The 12337-nt window shown below is 47.1% G+C and overlaps 1 protein-coding gene across 2 annotated transcripts; it reads left to right on the plus strand.

Annotated features, from left to right (window-relative positions):
* The first annotated feature begins 742 nt into the window (after positions 1 to 742).
* Positions 743 to 4882, plus strand: LOC136550579 (probable potassium transporter 9). 2 transcript variants are annotated; one of them, XM_066542190.1, is made up of 9 exons: positions 743 to 993; positions 1147 to 1381; positions 1494 to 1739; positions 1887 to 1940; positions 2357 to 2617; positions 2731 to 2783; positions 3023 to 3166; positions 3219 to 3498; positions 3595 to 4882. In XM_066542190.1, exons 1-9 carry the CDS (start codon positions 955 to 957, stop codon positions 4698 to 4700), a joined length of 2418 nt encoding a protein of 805 aa, XP_066398287.1. In that variant the 5' UTR covers positions 743 to 954; the 3' UTR covers positions 4701 to 4882. The 2 variants fall into 2 exon arrangements, with proteins under 2 accessions (XP_066398287.1, XP_066398288.1); XM_066542191.1 differs by having other exon boundaries at positions 3023 to 3146; positions 3244 to 3498.
* The last annotated feature ends 7455 nt before the right edge of the window (positions 4883 to 12337 follow it).

Below are 12337 nucleotides of genomic sequence, written 5' to 3' on the forward strand. Positions count from 1 at the left end.
CTTTGATCAAGTTTATAATGATTAGTAATATAACATTTATGTTGCCGACTAAGTTTACCTCGAAAATATATTTTATAATTAATTTACTGGTGCTAATTTTGTATGACTTATTATATATATATATATATTTAATCAAAGTTAAAAGCGCGATCGACTTATCGAGAAGTGAAAATATATTCCGCCACTGAGGGAGTAAGTGTTAGTATTTTTCTGTTAACATTGATTAAATTTTAAATTATCTGAGAATTGTATGTGAACGGTGGGAGTACTTTTTTGGACGAGGAGGAGAGTAGACACGGCCACCAAGCGAGTCACACCGTGTTGACACAGCAGTGACAGATGGATGTGCTGTGAATTGTGTGATCCAGGGGAGGCTTTCCTGGCCTGCCTCCATTTCGGAAAGCTGCTTTCAGAGCCGGCAGACAAACGGAACAAGCTAGGCAGGGGAGTGGGCCGACGGAGCACTAGAGAGGCTAGCTACAGAGTTGTAGCTACACTGCTCATCCTCGTCCGCACCGCACGTGCACATTGCCCATCTCACCATCTTCTTTGTCTGATCCATCCTCCACTCCACTCATCCCCTCCCGGCTGTGGGGCTGCAGCTCCTCCAAGGCATGGCACCAGGCTCGAGCTCCTTGGTCTCTCCTCCTCGCTGGTGCTTTCCCCTCCCCCTCTCGCTTCTATTGTGTTTCTTTATCTTTATTTATATTCCCCCCCCCCCCCCCCCCCCCCCCCCCCCCCCCCCACGCACCGATCCCCATTCCCCACCCACTCGCATTGTCTTGCTGCAGCTGGCCAAAGGCCGGCGACTCAATCCGTTCGGCTGACGACACACGTACGACATTGCTCGCCTTGCCCTGTCCTGCTCATGCTCATGCGTGTTCTCTCCTGGATGTGGATGACCAGAGGCTAGCAGCAGCAGGCTTCTAATCTCGGTCCCGCGCGCGCGCCGCCATGGATCCCGAGTTTGGTGTCGGCACGGCGCCACGAAAGGTCAGTCAGACCCAGCTCCCAATCCTTCCTGCCTTACCTCCAGGCTCCAGCAGCAGGCAGCACCTGAGGGGGTATGCAGTGCTTGCTGCTCAGACAGAGCTCTGAACCCAGCTGCCGCAACCTCGGTGCGTCCTGTGGTTGTTTTGATTGCAGAGGGAGCCGTGGCGGACGACGCTGCTGCTGGCGTACCAGAGCCTCGGCGTGGTGTACGGCGACCTCAGCATCTCGCCGCTGTACGTGTACAAGAGCACCTTCGCCGAGGACATCACGCACTCGGAGGGCAACGAGGAGATCTACGGCGCCCTCTCCTTCGTCTTCTGGACGCTCACCCTCATCCCGCTCCTCAAGTACGTCACCATCGTCCTGCGCGCCGACGACAACGGCGAAGGTACGTACGTGCGTCGGCCACCGCTAGCTGCAGCCTACACCCTGACCCTGCAGTGCAGCACCACCAGCCAGCTCTGTTCTGATCATCTCTTCTCTCTCCGGCATGCCCACAGGAGGCACGTTCGCGCTCTACTCCCTCATCTGCCGCCACGCCAATGTCAGCCTCCTCCCCAACCGACAGGTCGCCGACGAGGAGCTCTCCACCTACAGGCTGGAGCGCCCGCCCGAGGCCGCCGGGAGGTCCGGCATCAAGGCCTGGCTTGAGAAGCACAAGAATCTGCACACCGCGCTGCTCGTCATGGTCATGATCGGCACCTGCATGGTCATCGGCGACGGCGTCCTTACGCCCGCCATCTCTGGTACGTACAGTCGGCGTCGCTCACCTTTAATTCTCTGTCTGTTCACCATGCCTTGCCTGCTGCTTCGTCAGAATTATGCTGACGATGGTTCACTTCAGTTCAGTTTCTGATCGACCTCTCTGCCTTTTCTTCTCCCTGCTTCTTCAGTGTTCTCCGCCGTCTCAGGGCTCGAGCTCTCCTTGTCCAAGGATCAGCATGAATGTAAGTTTATTTAAAATCACACAACACAAGCCGTTTTTCTTTAATTTTTACTTGCTTCCTATAGTTTACATACCACCATATCCTAGAACTACCTATTCTTAGGTTTGGTGCCAATATTATGAGTTCATGACTATGTAATCCGATCATCTAGACTTAGCATCTTCTGTCACAATCTGCATCTGAACTTCGCATCCCAGAATTCTTAAACTGAAGGGCCCTAAACTGAAACAGGGTATGGGCAGGGCAGGTTCTTGCACATGCCATGTGACTCTATCTATCTCTTCACTAATCTCCATCACCTGACTGCTACCTTCACATGCTACCTAGAAGCTGCTAGTCTTAGCTTTCAGAAACATCTTATTTTAACCCTGCCTGTAGGATTTCTCCAATACTCATCGAAGTTTCTTCCCCCGCAGATGCCGTCATTCCGATAACCTGCGCCATACTAGTATTCCTGTTCGCGCTCCAGCACTACGGCACCCATCGCGTAGGGTTCCTCTTCGCGCCGATCATCCTCGCCTGGCTGCTCTGCATGAGCACGATCGGCCTGTACAACATCATCCGCTGGAACCCCCAGGTCTACACGGCACTCAATCCCTCCTACATGGTCAGATTCCTCAGGAAGACAAAGAAGTCTGGCTGGATGTCCCTGGGAGGAATTCTGCTGTGCATGACAGGTAAATTTTGCTCTATGATAAAATAGACCATTTCGTTCGTCTGCAACTCGCAACAGCTGCAGAAGCAGAGCAGGTGGATGAACTTATCGTGTGACATGTCTGCCATTATTCAGGATCTGAAGCGATGTTCGCCGATCTTGGACACTTCTCCTACAGCGCGATCCAGGCAATCCCCTGACCCTGCACTTCTTATACTTGACCTCCTCTATGAATATTTGCATGTTACATTTCATGGTTCATTCTTTTGTTAGGCCTTGTTTGGATGCATGTGTATCCACTTCAATCCACATGTGTATCCACTCCAACATATGTGGATTGGGATGAATATATGTGTGCATCCAAACAAGGCCTTAGTGTGTAAGTAAATCTGAACTCTGAACTGATGAAGTCTGTCCTTTTTTTCAGCTTGCTTTCACTTCTTTGGTGTACCCTTCACTGATCCTGGGATACATGGGCCAAGCTGCTTATTTGTCCCAGCACCATAACCTTGACGCAAGCTACCAAATTGGATTCTACATTGCAGTTCCTGGTACGCCACACTACTACATGGTTGGTTTATTCTCACATCACACTACGCTTTCAGAGTTTCAGACATTCACAGGCTTTTGCCTCTGTGATGAATGCAGAGAGTGTAAGATGGCCTGTGCTAGTGCTGGCGATCTTGGCGTCGGTGGTCGGCAGCCAGGCCATCATCAGCGGCACGTTCTCCATCATCAGCCAGAGCCAGTCTCTGAGCTGCTTCCCCAGGGTGAAAGTCGTGCACACGTCTGACAAAGTTCATGGCCAGATATACATCCCTGAGGTCAACTGGATCCTCATGGTCCTCTGCATTGCTGTCACCGTTGGTTTCCGTAACACCAAGCACATGGGAAACGCGTCTGGTGAGTAGAGTATCTTGCTGTCCTGGCACTGATGATCATGTGCAGAAAACTGATCAAACCATATACCTGAACTTTTGCTTCTGAATTGTTATGCAGGCTTGGCCGTGATCACGGTGATGTTGGTGACGACGTGCCTCATGTCCCTGGTGATCATGCTGTGCTGGGACCGGTCCCCATGGCTGGCCCTCGCCTTCTTCCTCTTCTTCGGCTCCATCGAGTCGCTCTACTTCTCGGCGTCGCTGATCAAGTTCCTGGAAGGCGCGTGGCTGCCGATCCTCCTGGCACTCATCCTGCTGGCCGTCATGTTCGTCTGGCACCACACGACGATCAAGAAGTACGAGTACGACATGCACAACAAGGTGACCCTGGAGTGGCTGCTGGCGCTGGGTGACAAGCTGGGCATGGTGCGCGTCCCGGGCATCGGCCTCGTCTACACCGACCTCACCTCCGGCGTGCCCGCCAACTTCTCCCGCTTCGTCACCAACCTGCCGGCGTTCCACCGGGTGCTGGTCTTCGTCTGTGTCAAGTCCGTGACGGTGCCGCACGTGCTCCCCGCCGAGCGCTACCTCGTCGGCCGCGTCGGCCCGCCGGGACACCGCTCCTACCGCTGCATCGTGCGCTACGGCTACCGCGACGTGCACCAGAACGTGGACTCCTTCGAGACGGAGCTTGTCGAGAGCCTCGCCACGTTCATCAAGCTGGACGCGCTATTCCGCTGCAGCGACGCCGGCGGCGGCGAGCAGCGGGACAGCAACTACTACGAGCGCGAGAACGCGCTGACGGTCATCGGGAGCAACCCGCTGCGGCGCCACATGGGCCTGGGCTATGACGACTCCCACTCCCACGACGGCGCGTCGTCTGACTCTGACCGCGTGGACGGTATAGAGCTCGCGGCGGCGGCGGCGGCCGCGCCAGCGGTCGTCAAGAAGCAGGTGAGGTTCGCAGTGGCGCCGCCCAGGAGCCCCGGCGTGGACGAGAGCGTGCTGGAGGAGCTGCACGAGCTGTGCGAAGCGCGGGAGGCCGGCACGGCGTTCATCCTGGGGCACTCGCACGTGAAGACCAAGCCCGGGTCGTCGCTGCTCAAGAGGCTGGCCGTCGGCGTCGGCTACAATTTCTTGCGTCGGAACTGCCGCGGCCCGGACGTGGCGCTGCGCGTGCCGCCGGCGTCGCTGCTCGAGGTGGGCATGGTGTACGTGCTGTGATCAGAACGTGGCGGTGATGGGTGACTGCGATCTCTGCGTCCGGTTTTCGCTGCTTAAATTACGGATCCCTCTGCCTTTGTGCAGTATGCAGATCTCTACCTGTTTGTTTAAATTGTAACGAGATGCAATGATAATAGAGGATGCACTGACATTTCCCGGTGATAATTAAGTTGACTATGGTACACCAGTCCTAATTATATACCATTTTAACTTTATACAAAATAAAAAAAAAACACAAAAAAATTGACTAAGTTCAATAGCAGGGAGTGTCATTTCGGACAATGATATTTCTAGGTCTCTGAACTTGGTTTCAGTTCTTATCTGTATGCAAAAAGGGCCTAACCCACTTCCATATGCTACGTATGAGCTACAGGGTAAAATTCATGACCGGTCTTTGAACTTCACGACGGGTATTATCCTGGTCTATACTCTCAAAATTGATATTTTTAGTCCAAGCAGTCGTTGAACTTGGTGAGGTGTTGCAGTTCACGAAACTTATAAAATGATATTTTGGTCTTGAAACTTGGTTACGTGCCTTATCCGAGTCCACATGGAGCACCGTGGATACAGTATCCATCCAATTTTTTCGTAACCTACTACGTAGGATAACGTGACATGCTCACCGGGCGTTTCGCTACCCACGCCCGCCGTTGCCGACGTGTCTCCCATTATTGTGTTGTTCAAAGCAGTGAACTGAACTTCAAATATATACACTGATACAAATATGAATAATGAATTAAATTAGTATTCATAGTCGATAGCTATAGCTTTCATTAAAAAAAATCATTTCCATTCGACTCCGTACGAGAAAGATAAAATTTATCAACGGGACGAGCACGGTACGCGATTAATACGCTGCTGCAATTTTCTACAATTTATTTAAACATCTTAGTGGGTGTTCGGCTGGTACACAGAACTATTGTGTACCGGCTGGTGCTGGCTGGTTTCAGCTGATTCAATAGTGTTCTGTGAGAGAGAATAAGCGAAAACAAGGTGAAATAAGCGAGACAAGTCGAGCCGGACAGGCTGTTAATCTATACTATAAAAAAGCGAAGTAATTAAAAAATAGTTGTTACCTAAAAAATCATAGCCCCCTTCTGTTATACTGTTGGATGGTAAGTTGTCTTTAAATCCAATGGCGTATATTAACTTGATGGCGGACCATCTGTAATCTCGCATCTTACAGGTGAAATCTTACTCGTTCCCGCCGTTGTATTCTTACGTCCCTTCTCTCACCGTGGTTTTTTTTTCCACGCGTCTTCAGCATACCCGCCCGCCCATACCCATCGGCAACCACTTCTCCTTTCCTTTTTCTTCCGCCGCCGCCTGCTTCGGTGATGCTGATTTATTTGTTTCTCTTTCCCGGCGCCGCCAATCCTCCTCCCCTCTCCTCTCCATCGCACGCTGGGGGACACTGGACACCTGTAGTCACTCGACGATGAAAGACCGGCGGATGCGCTCCTCAACACCACGTGCGGTGTTGCACCAGCCAGCGTGAGTTCCATCTATTTCTTTCTTCTCTCTTTTCGGCTCCAATGCTCCCCGTTCCATTCATCTATTGGTTTCATCTCCCTTTAGATCCAGGTAGTCGCAAGCTCAAGCTTGAAGATAGCGCTGGTGAGGCAATGCATGTGGGGTAAGTACGTAATCCTGAATGACTGCCCTGTGTTCCTCCATCTTTTGCTTTCCAACATCTTCTACTGTTGCAGTTCTTGTAATGGATGTTTACGGATACAAGTTGATATCCTTTACTGTATTTTATAACTTCGTTCTCCGCGGCGGCGGAGGAGGCCAAGACGATGGCACAGCAGCACCCCCGCGGCAAAGAAAGTTGCGGAGGGACGGGCGCCGGCCTGAGTAGACTTATTTTAAATCTTTCTACATGTTTTTTTTTCTTTTGCTTAGCCTTGCAGGGCAGGAACATCTTTTTTTATTAGAAGCTTTGATTGGTCTGTTGTTTCTGATAGCATTAGTTGCATGTATGTTGACCGGCTTTCTGTTTGCAGGAAACAGAATGTCTCTTTTCTGGACTTGAGAATCTGAGAGGATATTGTGTAGTTTAATTCCACACACTAATACCAGGGTTCTTGAGTTGAGATCTACAGAGGAAACTATCCTCAGTGGATAGTGGCAACCGTCAGTGACATGTACAAAATTTAATTTTTCCCATCAGATCTTTTCTGTGTGCCAAACCACTATTAATTTCCTAGGCTTCTAATGGCTATATAGTCTAATTTGTGTCCTACTATATGATACTTTAGGTAAGTAGGAGACCATTAAATAATAGGCACACATCGTAGACTATTTCAGATTAAACAAAAAAATGGAACACATATGCTTTTAATGAGAAAACAAGTAATGCATTAAATTTTATAATTAATATATCATTGATCATGTTGAGATTGATGTGTGTTTATACAGGGCAACAAAATAAAAGAGGTGTAATTAAAATAAATTATCCATGTTGCTATCTTTAGGATCTTTCATCTTAAATAAATTCTGACATTACAAGAGAGCTTTTCATATGCAGATACTATCCCCAAATTGTAAGTATGTGAATAAGAGGATACAAAGGTAAGCGGTGTCAAAAATTTTAGGGTCCATTTGTAGTTTAGAAAGACTATATTTTCTCAAACATTATTATGCAACACATGGTTACAACATTGGTGGCATTCACTTCGAAAATGAACAAATCAAAGATGCAGATCATATTGGGATGAAAATATACGCCTGGAATGATTTCTTAAAAGTGGGTTTGAACCATCCTTTCATCAATATTCCAGTGCAAATGCATGAGCGAGATAGCCATGCATATACTAACATCTTTTATTTTCTTCCTATTTTCATTTTTAGATTGTCACTGACACCTGAGAATAAGCATTGCAGTGCTCTAACTGGTATTGATTTGCCACGCTCCTATTTTTGATAGATCATTGATGCTCATATTATTTTGAGTTGAGTTTAGGTTCATAACTTCATATACAAATTGTGACTCAGGCAATTCAACTCTGAATTTTCATATAAAAATCTGGTGCAGTAGAGTAGCACCTCCAACCTCAGTTTCATCATTCTGTCTAATGTCTTTTATTCCGCGTTATCATTGCATTGTACTCTTTATACAAAATGGCCTAACAACACGAAGAAATATTGAAAATCACCGGTCTTGTTGGAAGGAGGGCATGTCCGTGTCATCACAGCACACTGAATGTTAACACATTGGTAGATTCAATTTGTATATGCTTATTTTGAGGTGGGTGGTATGTATAGCAGATAGCACGAACCCGCTCCCCACTGGTGTCATCATTAGAAGTGTATATAGAGTACGATGATAAGTGTATATAGTCAATTATTTATTATAAATTTGTTGATTTTTATTTTTATATGTAGGTACTGTTATCATTGCGCATGGTTGAATACCCACCTGGTGCTGGTTCATATGGATTGTTCTAATTAATGATGTTACTGATATTGGAGCTGGTGCAAGTGGCAAGGGAAGAGCAGGCTATGTTGCAGAACCATTATTATGGTGGAACATTTGAGTATATCATGAAATTTCTTAGCCTACTCATCTAAGGCCTTGTATAATTGATAATTTAATCAATTGAAATTTTGAAGCGTACCATAACGGAAATGACCATTGTTGTGGGTTGGATTTTGATATGAATTCAAACATGGTGTTGGTGCTTACCAACCAACTCTTGTTGTAATACACTGTTTATTTCCATTCGGTATATAAATTGAGCAGCAAACTCCTGCTGCAAATACACATTCTTATTTCTATTTGGGTTCTTGTTAATCCTCTTGAATGTGTATTATTATTTCTCAAAATTTTCACTGTAATTCCTCCATTAAGAATGAACCTTTTTATGAACGCGTGCGTGCCGTATATGTAGGAATTCAATTGTTAAACACTTTTTTTTACTCATCCATCTCGATATTTTTATAGACACGTGCGTGATGCACGTGCATATCTACTAGTGACAAATAAAAAAACTCAAAACTACAACCTCATAGACGTTGTCAAGTACTTCACAAATGTAATTACTGCAAAATAGTACTGGCGTAATCTAGTGAGTGGGCCAAAATTTATTCCAAAATATCAGCCCACTATTGTGGGAGTTGGGCCGTAGTCTGAACTATCTCAAGCATGCCCTCATGTGATCCCGGCCCACTTAAGCCCAAACTCAATATCCCAGCCCTCAAATCTCCGGGGGCGTGGCAGTGAACCACGAGGATTGATTACCCAATGGCTCCGTTCGTGAATCCATTCGCGCTCCCCCTCCCTTTGTCTCCTTCTCCACGGCCATCACCGACGCACCGCAAAGCTTTCGGTGTCATTGTTCATCGCTCGGACGTTATAGTCGATCGGTCAGACAAGCGTGAGCGATTGCACTCTGTTCCACGGTGTCACTGTGCGTGGCTGCTTGGTGTGACGTTGTTCATAAGATTCTGATTCTGGCATGTTCACTGGTTCGTCCTGCTCTAGGACTACTAGGTTAGTGTCCCAGCGGTGGTACGTTTGCATCACCACTAGAACATCATGCGCCCTACAATGACTCCTAGAAAAAAAAGCTTATGACCAAAGAACTAATGATCATGCATCATCACTAGTTCGTATGCATTCATAATGACAGTTCTTTCTCTCCCCTTTTTTCTCTTTCCCTATTTGATCCTTGCTTCAAAATGAGGTTATCTGTCAGGTTGCATGATCTAGCATGTCATAGTATGACTGTCGTGTGGGCCCATGCCAGGCTATCAAATACAAAAGGGAACCAGGAGGCCAAGGACGGCATCAACGAATATCAGAACAAACACATCTCCTCCGTGGCTAGACTGTTTCCAACAAGGAACTTATATGGACATCCAAACTTAAAATGAGTAGCAAGAGACCTAAAATCAGTCTCCAACAGAGTATCTATATGGGAGACTTATTTTGGGTTGCTTGAGACGCACAACCCAAATATGAGAATCATCTCTCCTAGAAACTCATTTACAGAAAGGATACTTTTTTGGGTCTTGTTGTTGGAGAAGATACCGAATAGATATTGAACCTTTTGCCTGTAACGCTACCCAAAGAATGAATGGGTCTTGTATTTTGGGTGTTGCTGTTGGAGATAGCCTTACTATAGTTCTTCCTCCTCCAGCCCCTCTTCCTCTTGTATCCAGATTCCTACTTCCAGTCCTTCTAGATCCTTCTAGAACCTTCCTCTAGCATCTTATTCCCTTGCTTGCTACTTATCCCCAATTTCCATCTCGATTGTATTTGGTTGTGGGTGTTGTTAGTGATAGCCCTGGGCGTTCGGTTCTACCGAACCGAACCGATCGGTTATTCGATTTTAGAAGAAGTTTGGTTCTCAGAAAACCAGTACCGATTGGTTCTTCAAAAAACATGGAACCGACCAAGTTCGGCATCGGTTCTTTCAGTTCGGTTCCGGGTAGAACCGAAAAACCGAACAATACCCAAAATCCATGTAACAACATGTTCAATAGCAAATTTTGACAGCATTTCAGCATGATTGCACACAAAACCACATTGACAAATATAATAGTCAAACAGAGTAACAAATACATAAATCGAGTGCTAACTTCTAAAGCAAGGCATCAGCATTCAGCAAGAGTACAAGACAGCTGGGCTGGGTCTTATTGCCTAATGGGCCGGTTGCTCAGTTAGTTCGGTTAACCGAGGGGGAACCGATTTTATCGAACAAATTTTGGTTCCTCGGAAATGAGAACCGAACAAGGTGTAAGGAAAATGGACCCTAGGACCATTTACTTTGGATTTTGGTGTTTGATGATCAACACAACCAAATTAGACTAATGAATTTACAAGTGATTATTTTATAGTTCAATAGGATGCAAGACGTGACTTGGACAAAGACGACGTGATGATCTGATGATCAACACCTTAAGCAAGACCTTAGGATCACAAGAAAAGACCCAATATATCAAGCAAAGTCCAAACACAAAGATAGGAACCAAACCGCAGGTAAGATCGTGAAGAAACGAGCTTACAGAGGTGACCGAACGCTGGACCGGACGCTGGAGGAAAGCGACCGGACGCTCCGATCAGGAGGCTCGGCAATAGCAGCAGCAACTAGACGCTGACGGAAAGCGACCGAACGCTCCGATCAAGAGGCTCAGCAACAGCAGCAGCGACCAGATGCTGGACCGGACGATGGCGGCAAACCGACCGGACGTAGGACAACAGCGTTCGATCGAGTACAGAGAGGTTCTAGAGCGATGAACTTGCGACCGAACGTGTCTGGTGGCAAGTGACCGGATGCTAGGAGCGTCCGATTAGTTGTTCGTGGCTCCAATGGTTGAGACAACCGGACACGTCCGGTTAGGACGTGATCAGCGTCCGGTCAGTAGCAGGAAAGCGGGACTTCATCCCCAACGGCTACTTTCTCAGTGGAGCTTATAAATACAACCCCCAACCGGCCATTTGAGAAGAGTGGAGCTGAGAAAACATATCAAGGGTGTTGATACACCATTTTAGTGATCTCCATATGCATAGTGCTTAGTGTTTCATTAGGTGATTAGCGTAGGTGCTTTGTGAAGTGCTTAGGTTGATTAGACCACCGCTTATGCGCTTGCTCTAGGTTTAGGCCTAGCGTTTAGTGAGGTTTGCATACCTCTTACCACTCAATGCTTGCGAGCACCATTGTTGTATATCAGAGGGGCTTATAGTCTTGCGAGATCACACCAACCGCGTTTGTGATGTGGCCACCACCATGTACCGGAGGGAACAAGGCCCACGGCGTTTTGGCCGGAAGCTTGATAGTGAAGATGACGGGGAGCATCTGGGAGAGGCTTGATGGAAGGCTCGTCGGAGACCCACTTGCACATGGAGAAGGCCCGAGGCTATCCACAGAGTTACCCGACCGGGAGCTGGGCCCTTGCGAGGGATTCCTTGCGAGGGGCTCCAACGAGGGCTAGGGGAAAGCTTGTGCGCTTCTCGATACCTCGGTAAAAATACCGGAGTCATCAACGGGAGTTTGTATATCTCTACATTGCTCTTTAGCTTCCGCATTTACATTGATTATATTACTCCTTTTGCGGTAGAGATAGCAACACACTAAAAACCCGTAGTTACACATTTAGATAGTTTATCTTTTGCATAGCTTTTGCTAAGGTTAGAAAAAGAGGCCATAGTTTAGAGTTAGATTTTTAAGTTGCCTAATTCACCCCTCCCTCTTAGGCGTCACGGTCCCCTATAAGTGGTATCAGAGCCAGTTGGCTTAAATTTGGACCTTTGGCTTAACCGTCATTGAGCCGATACTATTTAAAGTGGTTGGGATATATACCTCTAGGCCTCCGTACTTCGATGGCACTAACTTTCCCTATTATAGAGCTAGAATGGCTTGCTACCTTGAGGCGGTTGATTTTGGAGTTTGGAGAGTCACTCGTGACGGGATGAAACCCATTAAGAATCCCGATAAACCCACAAAGAGTGAAGAAAAGGAAATTTATTTCAATGTTAGAGCTAAGAATTGCTTATTTGAATCTTTTAGCATGGATGTGTTTAACCAAGTATTCACGTTAAATACGGCACATGAAATATGGTTAAAACTCCAAGAACTCCATGATGGCACATCTAATGTTCATGAGCAAAAACATTGTCTAGCTAAACAAAA

This window comes from Miscanthus floridulus, chromosome 4 (genome assembly GCF_019320115.1).
Source record: "Miscanthus floridulus cultivar M001 chromosome 4, ASM1932011v1, whole genome shotgun sequence".
Classification (NCBI taxonomy): Eukaryota; Viridiplantae; Streptophyta; class Magnoliopsida; order Poales; family Poaceae; genus Miscanthus; species Miscanthus floridulus.